The sequence below is a fragment of the Dipodomys ordii genome, unplaced genomic scaffold (genome assembly GCF_000151885.1).
Source record: "Dipodomys ordii isolate 6190 unplaced genomic scaffold, Dord_2.0 Scaffold98, whole genome shotgun sequence".
NCBI lineage: Eukaryota > Metazoa > Chordata > Mammalia > Rodentia > Heteromyidae > Dipodomys > Dipodomys ordii.
The window spans coordinates 3,298,694-3,315,850 of record NW_012267314.1 but is presented as its reverse complement, the minus strand read 5'-3'; the positions used below and the strand labels follow the sequence as shown (position 1 = coordinate 3,315,850).

At 42.9% G+C, this 17,157-nt stretch overlaps 1 protein-coding gene across 1 annotated transcript in view; it reads right to left on the bottom strand.

Annotated features, from left to right (window-relative positions):
* The window catches only part of Syne1 (spectrin repeat containing, nuclear envelope 1), a 388,103-nt gene that overhangs the window by 248,446 nt on the left and 122,500 nt on the right, over positions 1–17,157 (bottom strand). The window contains exons 21-30 of the mRNA XM_013026970.1: positions 16,874–17,032; positions 16,131–16,295; positions 13,725–13,859; positions 11,203–11,361; positions 10,795–11,003; positions 9,862–9,970; positions 6,818–6,982; positions 5,527–5,694; positions 3,604–3,774; positions 2,778–2,918 (exon numbers count right to left, since the gene is read on the bottom strand). Of these exons, the coding sequence (XP_012882424.1) occupies positions 2,778–2,918; positions 3,604–3,774; positions 5,527–5,694; positions 6,818–6,982; positions 9,862–9,970; positions 10,795–11,003; positions 11,203–11,361; positions 13,725–13,859; positions 16,131–16,295; positions 16,874–17,032 (1,581 nt within the window). The remainder of the gene's footprint in view (positions 1–2,777; positions 2,919–3,603; positions 3,775–5,526; positions 5,695–6,817; positions 6,983–9,861; positions 9,971–10,794; positions 11,004–11,202; positions 11,362–13,724; positions 13,860–16,130; positions 16,296–16,873; positions 17,033–17,157) is intronic.

Here is a 17,157-nt window from a genome sequence, read left to right as displayed (position 1 = left end):
TGAAAAGACTTAGTTGACTTAGTTTGATAAAGAGATATAATCTACTGTTAATGCTATTACGTCTTATATTTTTTTGTATGCATATTCCATAATTGAAAAAAAGTGAATTTGGAACAAGTCATCCTGGGCTAGAATTCTGGCTCTGCTAGTCACTGTATGTTCCATTTTGGTAACTTTCCTTTCAAGTCCTTTCCTTGCAAAATTCAGATGACAATGTTTATCTTAGCATTCTACTCTTAGCATTCTGCTAGCAAATTCATTTCTAAGTGCCTTACACCTGTCAGGTACCAATTATCCTTTTTGTGTCCTTTATATAAAATTGAGGGAAATGGTTTTAGTCATTCTAGTCACCGATTTTCAACAATTCTGAGCTATTTTAATTCAAAAGTTAATTTAATTTGCATGATACATTGTACAATTCAGATGTAATTTGACTTTTGTCAGGTAAATAATGTTGACTACAAGACAAGAAAAGATACATACAGTGATAATCTTGAATAAAAAGATTACTGTCTTGTTTCCAATAAAAGAAAATCTCACAAGAAGTTTAAATTTTGATGAACATCCCACTTCTAAACAGCTAACCCAGAACTCTAACGTAAATATTTGTAAATGTTTTTCAGTCAGAGCACCTCCCAAAAGACAAAAATTAAAGCAGAAATTTCCTGACTGAAAGATTTAATATGGTCATAGAAATATCAGTGTTACTTATGTAGCCTACACACAGCTTCTTATCCAAGAGATTGACAGCATCCTAAAATATGACAATGTCCTAACACTCAACTCTGTGCTTAAAAGCACTGGTGATTATCAGATGTGAACTTAAGAGTCTGCCTATTCAACTGTGAAGTGTGCATACATTGTACTCCCTTCAGAGTTCCGTGAATACCACCACCAGTATAAAACAGTGTCCCCACTCCACCCACAATGTGTCCCAAAACCCAGAACACGGAGAAAAAAATGTTGGCAAATGCTTCTGTGAGCTACGTAGGGGAAACAACACAGAGGAATCCAAATAGTGGAATGCTGCTCATCAACACACAATTAAGGAGGACAAAATAACCTTGCAAGGCCTCATGGCTAGAGCCTAAGCAGACAACTCATGAGAGGCAGAATGCATGGGGAAGGAACTGAATCTCATCAGATCGATAGGAGGTGACTCAGCTCTGGCCTGTTCTTTCTCAATGACCTTGAGTATTGAGTTCAAACTTGATTAAGACCTTCAGTCCACCATAATCAAAGAAATAACAAAACTCAGCCATATAAGAGACAGCCAGGCCCACTTTCTACAGAGGGAGTTCCACAATAAAAGCCCGGAAACAAGGTTCTTTCTTGTACATTGACAGATGCTTTTCTCTATAAATCCAGTCTTTTAACCACCCCCACCTGCAACAGGTACAAAAGCCTGAGCCTTTTACACAAAAGGCCCGAGCATCTCCCCTAAATGCTCCACACCAATTTCCTGGCCAGCACTGAGTGTCCAGTGTGTATGAGTTCACAGGTAGAGCACATCAAGGGCATTACTCACACAGTCTCTGATGCCCCACTAGAATCTCAAACTCACTGTGAGTGAAGTGATTCTCACCATCTTTCCACAGCAACACCCTCCAAGCTACTCTTAGCCTCATTATCTTGGTCAGCCTCAAAATTCTGTTTTGTTGGCCTAGCTTAGTGTCATCAGCACTCCATCTTGTGCTCTGGTCCCCCAGCCTTGACTACCACCTCCCACCCTTATTTAACTCCCTGTATGCCTAGTGGTCAGAACTTGCTAGTTGAATCCCATCTGCTTAGAAATTTATCTCCTTGCTGGGTGCCAGTGGCTCATGCCTGTAATTCTAGCTACACAAAACTGAGATCTGAGGATTGTAGTTCAAAGCCAGCCTGGGCAGGGAAGTCCATGAGACTCTTATCTCCAATAAACCACCAGAAAACCAGAGGTGGCTCTGTGGTTCAAGTGGTAGAGTGCTTGCCTTGAGCTGAAGAGCTGAGGGACAGCTCCCAGGCCCAGAGTTCAAGCTCCAGGACTGACAAAAAAAAAGAAGAAGAAAGGAAGGAAGGAAGGAAGGAAGGAAGGAAGAAAGGAAGGAAGGAAGGAAGGAAGGAAGGAAGGAAGGAAGGAAGGAGAAAAGAGAAGGAGAGAAGGGAGGGAGAGAGGGAGGGAAGGAGGGAGGAAAGAGAGAAAGAAACAAAGAAAGAAAGAGAGAGAGAGAAAGAAAGAAGGAAAGAAAGAAAGAAAAAGAAGAAAGAAAGGAAGAAAGGTGTCTAGTGGTGTGACTCTTCTCTTAAAATTCTTAAAAGTTCAGTGGCTCCAACTCCATGCTGCCTGAGAGTGGAGGTTAGATCTTCAGAGTCCACAGTGTCGCCCACCCTTCCACACCAGTTCACATTCATTTGCTCTGCCTTAAGACACACAATCCTCATGGCTCACACTTCGATACCTCCATTCCATTCCCCTTTCCAGGAATGCCTGTTTGTTCTTGCTTTCAGATTCTTCTTTCTTAGTTTTACCCACCCTCCAGATATACATATATATATTTATATCTATATATTTTTAATTTCTGCCACTGTTATGAAGCTAACCACTTCCTACTATTTTGAAGAACATTTATCTTAGTTCTTGAGATGTTAAGTCATGACATTTACTTCCCAGTGTATTGAAAAGAGTCTGTCATCAATAAAAAATGAGATGGATTCAATGAATGAAATAATGAAACAAAGCAAAGAAGACATAGTATGTGTGTTTTCTCCCCCTGTCTAGAGGGGTTTTGTTAATATACCTTTGTCTGTTCCAGTTCTGAAGACAAACTTTCCAAACTGCTAAAACTCAGGAAGCGTTCATGGCTGGAACCTGTTTGAAAAAGGTATCTGACCACTGTCTCTTTGTTTTTCTCAAATCGTTCCCATTTCCTTAAGGTGACCTAAATTTGAAAATAAACAAATAAGTAAATAAATAAGTAACACATCCTACCATTACAGATGAGCAAAGTGTATCACAAAATACTGCCACGGTTTCATTTATTTCCTAAACTGTGAACATCATTCACACAGACTAGAACAATCCTTGTCTCCTCTCTGCGAATTTCCTGTCGACACAGAACTTGCACGCCAGGTAGTTTCTCCATCAGCCATGAAGTGAAATACAGATAAGTGACGAAGAAAACAACATCACCTTCCAATCTCTTCAAAAATAATAATAATAAAGGGAAAAAAGAAGGGAAGGAGAAAAGAGTAGGAACAACAAAATCTCCACAACCTATTTACAACATGTCAGCCTCACTTCTGGGATACAGGTAGGTTGCAGGTGCAGCTGGCTGACTTCCTGCAGAAATGAAATGATGACATATTTCTGGATTCAGACCTGGGTGGATGAAACCCTGGCTTTCCCCCTCATCTCGGCCCGGTGCCCAGGGACCAAGCCTTCATACTCTCTCTTCTCAGGCAAGCACAAGCACCCGCCTCATAAAACTTGATGATGTGATCACTCAGAGAAGTAACTCACGTGAAGCATCAAATGCCACAACAATTTGCTCCTGCGGTCAGGAGACCCACCAGGAAGTCCACACCACCCAAGGCTCCACTGAGCCAGCCTTGGCCCAGCTCTACCTGGATGCGGCGCTCCTGCCTCTCCCGGCTCTGCTCCAGGCCGGCCAGGGTGCTCTCCAGCTTCTTCAGCTCCTCCTGGCCAGGCTCGGAGACCCCGCCTGCTCCCTGCAGCGCATGCGCCATCTGTTCCTTCAGGTCTTTCTTCTTGGCTGAGACCATCTTTGTCTTTTGCTGGAAGTTGTTTAACAGATGAGAATCAAGGTTACTCCCCCTGCAGCTAAGCGGGACCGCGTGCACCCACACAGACAGAAGTAGAGGAGGTACCACCTCACGCAGCGTGGGCCTGGACTGTGTGTTAAGGTTGCACCTGGCAGTCAAAACAGCAACAAGGAGGAATCTGCACTAGCTCAAAGGTGGGCATTATTTGTAACATGTTTCTAAATAATGGCAATAATTGGTCTTGAGTGTTTTAGCTGCGTGAAGCTTTGAGAAAAACGTTTAATTCTCCATAAAGAATGTGGGAACAAAATTCCTTTGACCTGAGTCCTTCCAAAATAATTATTTTCTGCTGAAGACTCTCGTTTCATCATCTAGATTACAAAATGCAAATATTAAGAGAATTTTATTTCTTCCTAGGTTTATCTAGAATGGTTAATATGCTGAGATATTATGAGGGAAACTGTCTCAAAGAAAATATTTTTTACTGAAGTATAAAATCATGGCACAGTTATGAATCTTCATAAAGTATGCATATATATATATATATACAGGTATTTGGTCCGAGAAATATGCAAATAATTTTAAAATATAAATATCTAGACACATATATTTCTTTGTCTTAAACTGAAAACTAATAATTTTCCAAATGACTGTAAACAATAGTGTCTCAAACATTTATTTTTGAGCTCATGATCTTTTTTCTAATATTAAATAAATTTTAAATCTAGAGGCTGCTAATCTACACATACGGTTAAAGCAACTTGCACTTTTCTATGTGATACTTCAAATTAGCTAGGATTGTGCTATCAAGTGGGCTAGAATTTTGTCACTCAGTATTTCCCTTTATAGTGAGTTTGTGAAGCAATATATCCCATTTATAGGCATATTTTAGTGTATACTATCAGAGAACTGCAAAATAAATTGATTAAAATTATCTGTTATCAAGGACCGGGGCTGGGTTAGCTCATCAATAGAGTGTGTGCATGGCATGCTTGAGGCTCTGGGCTACTTCTCCACTACCAAAAATAAAAATAAACATTATTACTAACATAAACTGGATTTCCATTACTTCTAGTACCAGAAATCTGGTACTCCAAGTAAGTTACAACTTTACAAACTAAAATGTGTTCAACATTAGCAAACTCAAGATTTTAACTCAATAACAAGAGAATAGTGATCTGAACTATGAAGCAATTCCTCTGTGGTTTCCTGGGCTGCTATGGAAAGACCAGTTGAATCACTTTCATATAGATTTTCTCTTTTTTGGTCGGTCATGGAGCTTGAACTCTGGGCCTGGGCGCTGTCCCTGTGCTCTTCCGCTCAAGGTGAGCACTCTACCGCTTGAGCCACAGCACCGCTTCCAGTTTTCTAGTGGTTTATTGGAGATAAGAGTCTTACAGACTTTCCTGCCCTTGCTGGCTTTGAACTGTGATCCTCAGATCTCAGCCTCCTGAGTAGCTAGGATTATAGGCGTGAGCCACCAGCACCCGGCTATCACATAGATTTTCATAGCTCAAATCATTTGTTTCCCTCTGCAGTATTCTTTGAACTTTTTGATGGTCTGGAAATTTGTCTTGTAGGATATTCTGAAATATTTAATATTTCAGAGAAAGAACAAAAATAAAGTATCAAGTTCTTTGACCCATTCAACCAGTTCATTCCCTCTATCCCTTCTTCCCATTCCAGACACGTTCTTTATCTTTCTCTTTTTCTGTCCAACTACCATGTTCACACACAAGCTGTGCAGGAAAGAAGGAATTCTACCTGGTGATGAAGCAGTAACTGCTGAGCTTCAAACAGATTTTCTGTGTCCAGAATCTTCTCTGCTTCTTCCTGGACTTCTTGACTACCAGAAATTAATTCCTCCAGGGAGCTCTTCACGATTTCTTTGTATTGAACACAGTCTCCAAAGTTGTTTAATATCTTTTCAACCTAGGGTTTCATGAAAAAAAAAGTGTAAACCAGATGTGACTTACTTAGATTTATGTAAATCTTTTTAAAAATTGAGGTATGACTGACAGCTTAATATACATATGTAAGGGGTGTGGTGAGTGGTGTTTTGATAGATACATATATATATACATATACATACATATACACATTATGAAATGAGTTCTCTATTCAAGCTAATTAGTCTATCGGTCACATCATGTTTACTCTGTGTGTGTGTGTGAGTGTGTGTGTGTAAGAGTACTGTCTAACCTTTTCAAAAGAAAATTTCAAGTGTGCCAAATTGACTTATGAACTAGAATCTCCATATTGTGTGTTAGATCTCCAGAACTTATTCATTGTTTAACTTAAAGTCAGCAGCATTGTTGGAAGAAGTGACTTTTTGTTATGGTGATGGTGAACATACATTGGAGTCTTTTTTGCTGTTGCATCGGACAATTTAAATCCATTAACTTAGAGATGAAATGGATTATTGGCAAAAGACAGGTATAACTACCAAACCCATCTTCTTATATAAATCTATATTTAAACAGAAGACAGAAGGCTTGTCTTTTCCACTCTGTTTGTTTTCACTAGTGATAAAGTAGCAAAAAAGTATACTAACCCAAATTAGGTACAAGTTGAAGGTCAATGTGTATGCCTATATAAACATATGTCAGAGCTAGATCTCAGAACTATCAAATAAGCTCAAGGTTATATAGAAAATTGAGTATCGGATTTAAACTCTGATCCTACATTTATCTGACTCTCCAAGCCTTTTTCTTACCCTTTTGGACCTTAAAGCAACTGTGACAGGATAGCAAAATTAAAATAAAATACAATAAAATAAGGTAAGTAAAAGAAACCATAAAATATATTAAATTAAATGAAATGTATACTGGTCAGTTTTGGACTTCAGATACCACTTATCAACCTGAAGTAACACATCCCATAATAGCATCACCATAATGCACCCTCCATTTATCTTTCCCAACTACCTTCATATAAGTAACTATTGTTTCAACTACACTTCCTTTATAAAACAACTTACTAACCTACAAGGAAAACAAAGACAGTTGCCTGGACTTCTGGCCCCAAAGTGTCTTAGAGTGAGAAATTCAAGTACCTCTGAAAGCAAAGAGAGCAGTGTCTTGAAGGAGCTAGATAACTTTGCCAGCTCATCTCCTTGGGTTTGGGCTTCCTTCTCAGAAGAAACTTCAATCAAAACTTTAAGTCTGCCTTTCAGCCAGCTAAGAGCTTCGCCTCTTTTGCTAACATCATTTCTGATCTCCTGAAGTGAAAGAACATTTTTGATTAACAATGAAGTGCAATTGCAAATCTTGACTTCCCAGCAAGAAAGAACTCAACCCAAGAAGGTTTGCGAAGAGACAAAAACTACTAGCTATTTGGGCCGGGCTTACTTCACTTAATACAGAAACATAGGTCCGATGGTTTCCCTTATTTGCAATATCTAGTATATGTCTGAGTCAAGCAGAAAAGGTCAGATAAGTTGATATTAGGGAAATGAACTCTAAGGTATGTATTCAAATGTTTTTTTTTTCTTTTATGCAATTGTTTCTAGCACATTTATAAGATTATTTCTTTGTTGCTTTGTATGTCCCTCCCCCATGGTATAACCCCTGCTTTCACTGTATTTGATGTCGGTATAATTTGTGGAAGGGAAAGGAAAAAACAAATCGTTTAAATAGGGATACAGGTGGACCCATTGCAACAATGAGACGTATAAGTCTTTATGTCGAAAACGAACTTTACAACTTTGGTGGGGGCGGGGGGTGGGGGGAGGAGGTTTAGGTGGGGGGAGGATGGGATGGGAAGGGGAAACAAAGGAGGAGGCTACAATGCTTGATAAGAAATGTACTCATGGGCTGGGAAGGTGGCTCAGTGGTAGAGCGCTTGTCTTGCATGCCTGAGGCCTTGGGTTCGATTCCTCAGCACCACATAAGCAAAAAGAAAAAAGCCAGAAGTGGCGCTGTGGCTTAAGTGGTAGAGCGCTAGCCTTGAGATGAAGAGCTAAGGGACAGCGCCCAGGCCCAGAGTTCAGATCCCACGACTGGACCCCCCCCAAAAAAAGAAATGTACTCATTATCTTGCCCATCTAATTGTAACCCCTTTGTACAGTATTTTCACAATTAAAAAACAACAACAACAACAAAAACTACCAGTTATTCAAAGAGCAGTAGAGTACTCATTTATTTTGCTTTTTTGCATGTGTCTTTAGCAAAACTCACCAAATCCAGAAAGAAATGGTGCCCATACCTGATGAGCAAAAATCATTTCAGTCTACACTGAACGAAAGCTCACCTTCACAAGTAGATGGGTTAGATATTTACAGAGATTCCCTTGTTTCTACAAAGATGCTTCTAACAATACTAAAACAGAAAACGAGATGCTAAATTAGGAATTATGAATCCCACACACAGCGTTTTGAGTCTTTGTGAGCTGGAAGGAGAAATGATCGCCTTGCTGGTGGTGGTTGTTAGGTGTTTCCTTTATTGAAGAGTTTACTTGTTGAATATTACACTAGAGGGTCATTTGAAAGTCAAATCACATTTTAACTTAAAGTTAAGTCACATTTAATACCCCATTTTTGCTAGCTTTAGAAGTCCATACCCTACATTTTAAGATGCATGAATAGGGTAATCGAGGTAGGGCATGTTTACCAGCCAAAGAAATCATGGTAAAGCCTCCAGTGCCTTTGACTTGAGGATTAGTGACAAAGGCACGGTAAGTGGCACAGCCCATCCCTCCAACACCAGCTCTGGGGCTGCTCTGTAGCGTACAGCAGTGTAGCGTACAGCAGTGCAGGGTAGTGTAGTGCTCCGTAGTACTGTGTAGTACAATGTAGTTTAGTGCAGTGTGGAGCTGTCCAGTGCAGTGCAGTGTTCTGTAGCGTGGTACAGTGCAGTACACTGGAGTGCAGTGTCGTGGAGTACAATGCAGCTCAGTGTAGTGCAGTACAGTGTGGTACAGTCCTCTGGCATGTAGTGCAGTATACTGTAGTGTAGCACAGTGCGGTGTAGTGTAGGGCAGAGCACTACAGTGTAATACAGTATAGTGCAGTGCACTGTAGTGTAGTACAGTGGAGTGGAGTGCAAATCATCTGGAGATGGCTAGTTCCAAAAGCACATGGCCTCTGTATTCTATTTTTTAAATTATCCTTAAGTAGGGTTTCAATTCCTGAGTCAGTCTGAGGGCATTGCATCTTGCTCGATATCACCCCTTTCAGCATTCTCCCCTATTTTCCCCCAACCCACCCATCCCCTCAAGCCACCTGCTTTCATATAGATAGAGATAGATAGATAGATAGATAGATAGATAGATAGATAGATAGATAGATAGATAGATAGATAGATAGATAGATAGACTATTGTGCAGTCTGCATTCTACACTCTCTTCTGCTGTGTTTGTACTGTGATACTGGTGGGCCCCTCCTGCATGTGACATGATTATAATCAGATAATAAAAAACAGCACTCAGAGAGCAGAAAAAGAAAGGAAACACATTTTTCTTAGCAACAACTACATGACTTGCAAGAGTTTAACATGCAGAATACTCATAATAGATAGAAAGGGCAAGTTAAGAGGGAGAGACCTGCCCCATGCCATTCCCAGAACCCAAACTGCGTCCAGCCCTGAGGCTCTGCCTGGCTTTCTGGCTGGGTTTCTCTGTAGCTGTATTCTTGCCAAGTAGGGACGAAATGGATCTGTCCAGGCTGAACATGACCAAGAAGACAGGCTCTGTCTCTACCTCATAAGGGCTCTACCTTGTCCACTTTCCCACTCTTTCTTTGTCCTGTCATTTGCATGAGTAAAAGTGTATTGTTCAATGTCCTTGCTTTCTGTAACAATTCTTAAGTCTCCATGGGTTTCTCCACCCATGCAAGTAATTTTTCGCTCAGTATTTGCCCAGTCACTCACGATGAACAAAGAGGTACCACGGAGCCTGGCTAAATATCAAAGTTGATTTGCTATCCAAGATTCAATAGGAAAAGAACCCACAGTTCTCCACAGCAATCTTTAAGAAAGGGCTCAGAAGCCTCAGGAATGTTTCCAAAGGAGAGAGAGAAGCACTAGGGACATTGTCTAACACTATTTATTTATTTTTCTCACTAGAAATTTTTCCTCTGGAAAAACAGGGGCCAGAACTTACATCCACGGCACGCTTGACCTCGCTGTGGTTGGCAGTGTTGATAGCCTGATTCTTGATTCCCTTCAACTGGCTCTCCCTGGCAGATGTCCAAGATGACAACTCAGAAAATCTGAAAGAACACAAAACCTCTTCTTAGTCAAAGGAGAAAATGATCAACAGGGTGAGAATATGTTCTCTCTTGCGAATTCATTGACAGAAATGAAACAATTGACTATCACACAAGTTAGCAAACATTCTGAAAACTTTTAACATCAAGATCTGGACAGGGGGCTGGGAAGGTGGCTCAGTGGTAGAGCACTTGCCTAGCATGCATGAGGCCCTGGGTTGGATTCCTCAGCACCACACAAGCGGAAAAAGCCAGAAGTGGTACCATGGCTCAAGTGGTAGGGCACTAGCCTTGAGCTGAAGAGCAGAGGGACAGTGCCCAGGCCCAGAGTTCAGCCCCACAACCAAAAAAGAAAAAGATCTGGACAGGGGTGGGGACCCCCCATGAGCTCCAAAAGTTGGAAGAGCTCAAGGTCAGGACAAAGCTGTGTCTCAAAGCCTCCTGAGCACCTGGAGGAAGGAAGAAACACCTGAGACCTGGACTCACCTGTCCCCACTAGGGTGAGACAATGAGCCCACGTGCAGAAGTCCCTCTGCATGGGGAACACCAAGGAGGAAAGGATTTGCGGCGTTCCCCAAAGACGGAACACCTGCGTTAATTGGAAATAGGAGCCCTCATTCTGCTTCTGACGGAAACCTCTTCATCTAAACGAGTGAAGCAATTTTTTTGTACAAGAGCCTGGGGCAAGATAGGCAATCTGATTTTCTTTCTCATGTGACATGAAATATTCATCATTTCTTTTCTTTCTGAAGAAGAGTAATGATCTCTGCATGAACAGAGATCCTCCAGAGAGACTAAGTGGTTCTCTGGAGACAGCCGGTTCCTACCTGCTCATGTAGTCCTCCCACTTGTCGGGGTCTTCCACCAGCTTCTCGTAGGTGCTGCCGATGGCAGCACGGAGCTCCTTGAGCGCCACGTGGCAGGTTCCGGGGGTATCCCTCATGGGGTCCCTCACGGGGAGTTTCCCGCAGAGCTCCTCGATGAGCTGCAACCTCTTCTCACAGAGATGATGAGGACCTTTGTCGCTGAAGAAAATCTAGTGAGCAATACATGTTTTTATAAGGCCAGCGGGGAGTCACAGGGCATCTTTGCATTGCCGTAGAACTAAAGGAAGATCACCACAGAGCGCCATCTACAGTCAGGAAGCTACTTTTTTCTTTTCAAGCCCAATTATACCCATTAAATTGTTATGCATCTGTGCATGGTTATGCAGCCGGTACCCATGGGAGACGTACCCTGTGCTCTTCGATGGTCTTTTCGCTGCCTTCCTGGGATGCATGCCTGGCCTCTCTCTCCAGTTCAGTTCTGCACTCCTCGAGGGACGCCGAGAACCTGTTCTTCTCTGCAGCGATCTTCAGGTGAAGCAAATGATAAGGAGCCTCTCCTTGAAGATCCTGCGTGCCAGGGAAAGTTCCAGCAATACAGAACCATTATTTCTGGTTATGGATGTTCCCACCAGAAGTGGGAATAATCACCTACCACATGCACCTTGTACTTCTAATCACTGGCAACACAGAGAATCCTTTTCCTGTTGCCGGTCAGGCTTATCTCACAGTGAAGGTTCTGTTTAATGTTCACAATAGCCCTGCTCAGGATTCACACTCCTGTTTTGTTGTAGGTGACACCACAGAGGCTCCTGGGTAAGTGGCAAAGCTAAGCTCCTGAACGGAGATTCCACTCACACTCCGGTTGCCTTTTCCGCAGCATGAACCCTCTGACTCAGGAACTACACTGTGAGCTGGGAAGGCCAGGTATTTTACCCACTTCACAAAGTCAAAGAAACCTTCATCATGTCCCATCTCCCTCCAAACACCAAACTCAGGGCTGTTGACCACCTACTATGCCTTCTTCTCCCTACACCACATATTCAGAAAACAACCACGCAAGCAAATACTCACTACATCAGTTTTTATGTTCTCCTTATGTGATATGAAAATAGGCTTTGATATTGCTTGTAGCTCTGTACTAAGTGTAGCCGACTTATAGCTCAAAGCAATTAAAAGGACTGTCTTTAAAATAGCCAACGGATGAGAAAGATGACAGGCGGTAGAAAGGCTTTGGTAGATCACTTCTGCAGAGTAAAATGTGTGTGTAAGGAAAACACAACCTTTCATTGTCATCCCTATTCTAAGGGTTATGATAGGCTGTTTCAAATGCCCGTTAGAAAGCTTAATCTCTTTTAAGACTCTTCTTATTTTTACTGACACTAAAAATTTCAGATCGAGCAAGCGCAGACTACTTCCTTTGCTTTGTTTCTACACACAAGGATGATGTTTTAGCCCATGTTGCTGAGATTCTCACAGTACTAGCCCACACTTTGAGTTTTAGCTGCCAGTCTTCTAAGCTCCAAGACTTCCTAACATAATGTACAGAAAACAGCCATCTTGGGCTGGGAATGTGGCTTAGTGGTAGAGTGCTTGCCTAGCATGCATGAAGCCCTGGGTTTAATTCCTCAGTTCCACATAAACAGAAAAAGCCAAAGTGGTACTGTGGCTCAAGTGGCCTTGAGCAGAGAGAGGCTCAGGGACAGTGTGCTGGAGTTCAAGCTCCAGAACCAGCAAAAACCAAAACCAAAACCAAAAAAACAGCCTCTTCTGATAGCTTTGTCCCCTGCAGCCAGGAACCTTCCTACTGGGGGCCCCAGGATGCACAGGGACACGGCCGGCCGCCGCCTCCAGAGCTGATGGCAGGGCAGGCAGACTGCAGGTGCTGGGCTTGGTATTGCTTCCCACAGCTCTCCACCCAGGCCACACTGTGTTCCCCTGTGTCCCCCCTCCATGCACGCCCTCTAGCTTTCTCTCTTCCCCAGGTTTCTGCTTCTTTCTTTAAGGCACCATCTCACATTCTTCACCATCCCCTGGTGACTCCCGGTCTTCTTTCAAACTTTTCATAAATAGAACATCTTATTCATTTGTGCATTGAAATATGTATTCTAATTTTATTCTTTGCAACTCATTATCTCCCTAATTGAATCCTAGAGGAAGGGATTATGCTTTTTTTTTCATCTTTGAATCCTTACCGAATAAATGCTTTTATTCATATTTTTAGATCAAAACTTTGTAAGCCGGATGGTAAAATCATTGAAGACAGCAAACATATGTGTGTATGTATGTATACATACGTATATATGCCCACATACGTACATATATATTTGTAATTTAAATTATATGACTAAGATGATTAATTCACCTTTATTAGGTGTGGTTGAGTAAGTTAAATGTCCCTGTCATACCTGTTTCTCTCAAACCGGGAGATAAAGAGGGCTCAAGTAGTTTAATAAAACCATATGTTTCTATCAAGTGGAATCACAAAAGTGTGCCCTCTTATATCATGCCTTATTCAAGTCAACTTTGTTTTAGCTTTGGTATGTTTCTCTTTTATTGTTGTTGTTGTTTTTGTGCCAGGACCAGTGCTGGAACTCAGGGCCTGAGCACTGCCCCTGAGATTTTTTTTTCCTCAAGGCTAGTGCTTTACCAATTAAGCCACAGCTCTACTTCAGGCTTTGTGGTGGTGAGCTGCTCGGGCTGCCTTCAAACTAAAACTCTCAGAGCTCAGCCTCCTGAGTAGCGAGGATGGCAGGCATGATCCACCGGTGCCTGGCTAAATCCAGTTATTTTTCATGGGAAAGCTAAGTTCCATGACTTTCACGAGTGTCTGCATTTCCCTTACACGTGGACCTGCGTTTCCCATGCACCCTCCCATCACGCCTGGCCTGGTGTGCTCCACTCTGTGTTCTCAACTGTGAATCCTGACCCACCTTCCACTGCTTATGCAGCTTCCTGACCGCTTCCTGCAGCCCCTGCTGCTCCTGCTCGGGGAGAATGTCCGTGAGCTCGTCACACGCTTTCAGGAAGGCGTTGAGCACCCTCTGGTCCAGCTGGCTGAAGAACTCCTGGCAGAGGGAAGAGCAGTCATGACGCTGGGCAGAAATCAGGGCCCCGTGGGGCGTGCTCACGCCTCTGACAAGCCTCGTGGTCAGCTGCAGGCCTCTTTCGGGTGCCGTGCAACCACTGTTTGTTGTCAGTAATAGGCTGTAATTCTCTAGAGTTAGGATTCACAACTCATCACCTCTGTCCTTCAACTAGTCCTTTTTACATTTTAGTGGGGGAAAAAAAGGTCTTTTTGCTTTTCAACTTCCAGTAGACTATTCTGAAAGGCAAGCGGTAGGCCTCAGGACCTTGATTCTATCACGACTGAACTCTGGTACAGTCAGAAGCACAGGGCAGAAGCCAAGACTAAATCAGAAGCCCTCATTTTTTAACAGCAATGTGTTTCAGACGTGACAGTTCCTATGCCCCATTACCACGTGCCCTCATCCACTCACTGCAACTCTGGGTGGAACCTTGCCCCTCCTCCACAGTTGTTTCTTGATGCTCTAAACCCCAGAGTTGATGGAATTGGGTGATGGGACTTGTGGAGGGGGGGAGGGAGGAATTCATTTAGATGACGTCATAAGAATAGAACTTCCATGACAGGAATTAAGACTTTATGGGGAGAGAGCCCAGAAAGCTTGTGATCTTGCTGACATACAAGGACATGGAAAAGATGGCCAGAAAGAGGAACTTTACCAAAACCCTACCAATTTTAGATCCATGGTCTCAAATGTTTAGCCTCTAGAACTGTAATAAAATACACTCTATTGCTGAAGGCACTGTCTATGGTATTTTGTTATAGCACCTTGGATACCAGAGGCAATTCACATGTAGATAGGAATGGATGTCTTCTCCAGCCTTGTGTGCATCCATGCAGAGACGTTTTGAAACCACAGTGATCCAAAGCAGAGAATGCAGAGACAGTCGTGGTTTTATAAACAGCATGACATGCTCCATGCTCCAGGGCCACAGAAACCAACCCTAAGTCTAGAGAGCTCCAGACCCATTGCTGGCATCACCCTCTGAGGGCCTGGTCCACAAAAATGTCTTGAACTATCGGGACAACTACTGCACAGTGCAGCCCCACACGGCACTTCACGCATTAGTAGTCTCACAGCTGGTCTAATTTACGTAAGTAGGATAATTAGGAGGATGGGCTCTAAGTATGAGGATGAGCTGAGCATCAGCTGCTGGACTCCAAATAACCAAGTATAGCAGAGCAAGTTTATGATGACCAGAGTGAAAAACATGTGGGCAATCACCTCAAGCTCTCTATTGAATTTTTAAGGAGAAGCTGAGATTGTAGGCATCATGGTTTGAAGGAAAACTAGGCAGCAAAATATGTCCTCAAGACCCTTGCTTGGGGCTGGGAATGGGGCTGAGTGGTAGAGTGCTTGCCTAGCATGCATGAAGCCTTGGGTTCCATTCCTCAGTACCAGATACACAGAAAAAGCCAGAAGTGGCACTGTGGCTCAAGTGGTAGAGTGCTAGCCTTGACCTAAAGAAGCTCGGGGACAGTGCCCAGGCCCTGAGTTCAAGCCCCAGGACTGGTTAAAAAAAAAAAGACCCATTCTTAAAAAAATAATCTAGATGCAAGCAGGACACAGTAGAACCTTCCAGCTGCCCTGGCTACCCAGAAGGCTAACATAAGGGGATCACCCCCAGCTCATGCCAGGCAGGAAGTGAGACCCCACCAGGGAGAGAACCAGCAAAACTCAACAGTAGAAGCTTAGCCCCTCTGGAATCTTAACTGAGGACTGTATTTGAGGCCAATCCAGGACAGAAAATTCCCCAAGACTCTGTCTCCAAAATAAGCAGAAAAGGCTTGGCTAGAGGTATGACTCAAGTGGTAGAGTGCCAGCTAATAGAGTGAGCCAAGCAAGCATGACCCCCCCATTCAAACCTCAGTACTCATGAAATAAACTAATAAACTAGCTAACTAGCAAAAACACACACACACACACACACACACACACAGAGAGAGGTGAGAGAGAAAGAGAATCTTTACTTACATATGCATTTCTGAGCTAAATCACGAGAGTCAGTTAGAGAACCTGTTTACTATTCCAGAAGCTTAAGAATCGTCTTTCATAAGTCAGCAAATCAATGGCTGCTGGAGTTGTTATTTTTAGTTATCTATCTACAAAGTTCCTGCCTTCCTGGCTTATTATCTCTCTACTCCGACCAAACCTTCCGCAGTACAGTAAAATGGTCTTTTCAGTTTCTCAGCCAAAGTCACTCTTCCACAGGCCCTGGGGTCACCCGGGCCACAAAGGGCAGAGGTCACTCACGGTGTGTCTCCGCAGCAGCACCTCAGGGTCTCCCTTCTCCTCCAGGCCCTCCTGAGCGACCCGCAGCACCTTCTCCAGCTCTGCCCGGGACTCCTCAAATTTCTTCATCAAGCGACTGTTGGTTTCCACGTGTTTCTTCCAATCTCCAGTCTTCTTGACCATGTTCTTGGTGGGAACAAACACAGTCATCCTTTGGTGTCCTCAGGGAGTTGATTTCCGGACCCCCAAAGGACCCAAATCTACAGACGTTCAAGTCCCTTATAGAAAATGCTGCTGTGTTTGCCCGTAACCCACACACATCCCCCTCTGTGCTGTACATCATCTCTAGTACTTCAATGCCTCCCACAACATAAACCTGCTGTGTTGTTCTGCGACTAGTGACAAGGAAAAGTAAACACCACACATGATCAGTATAAATGCATTTCCCCCACAATATGTTCAACTCATAGTTGGCAGAACTCACACAGGCGTAAATTGGTGATGACCACAGCTTGATGCTGCTTTCTAAATAGTGAATTTTTTATATACATATTCTTTTTTGATTTAACCAACACTTGGAAGGAAGACATTTCATCATGATGAAAATGCTTAACTCTTTTCGATCTTAGTATTAGGGGAATAAAAGGCAATAAAATACTTGCCTTCCAAGTATCTGATAGTGAGGGATTGGGGCCAGTTCTGCTTATTCGTCCTGACCCTGTTCTGACCTGGGCTCATGGTACTGAAGCAGGGAAGCAAATTACCTGGAAGGCAAGGTGGACGTCTGCAAGCTGTCTCTGCAGCTTCGTCTGATCAAAATGCTTCAACACGTTGCTCAAGCTCACGAACTTCTGGACACTTTGACCCCCTTTCTCAATGAGTGTCAAGGTTTTCTTACAGTTTTCCTGACAAGCTAACAGTTCCTACAGGGAGAGAAAAGTCAAAATAAATATTGTTTACCTGACAAAGTAAAATAATGGGCAGGCAAGGAGGAAGGAAGGAAGGAAGGAAGGAAGGAAGGAAGGAAGGAAGGAAGGAAGGAAGGAAG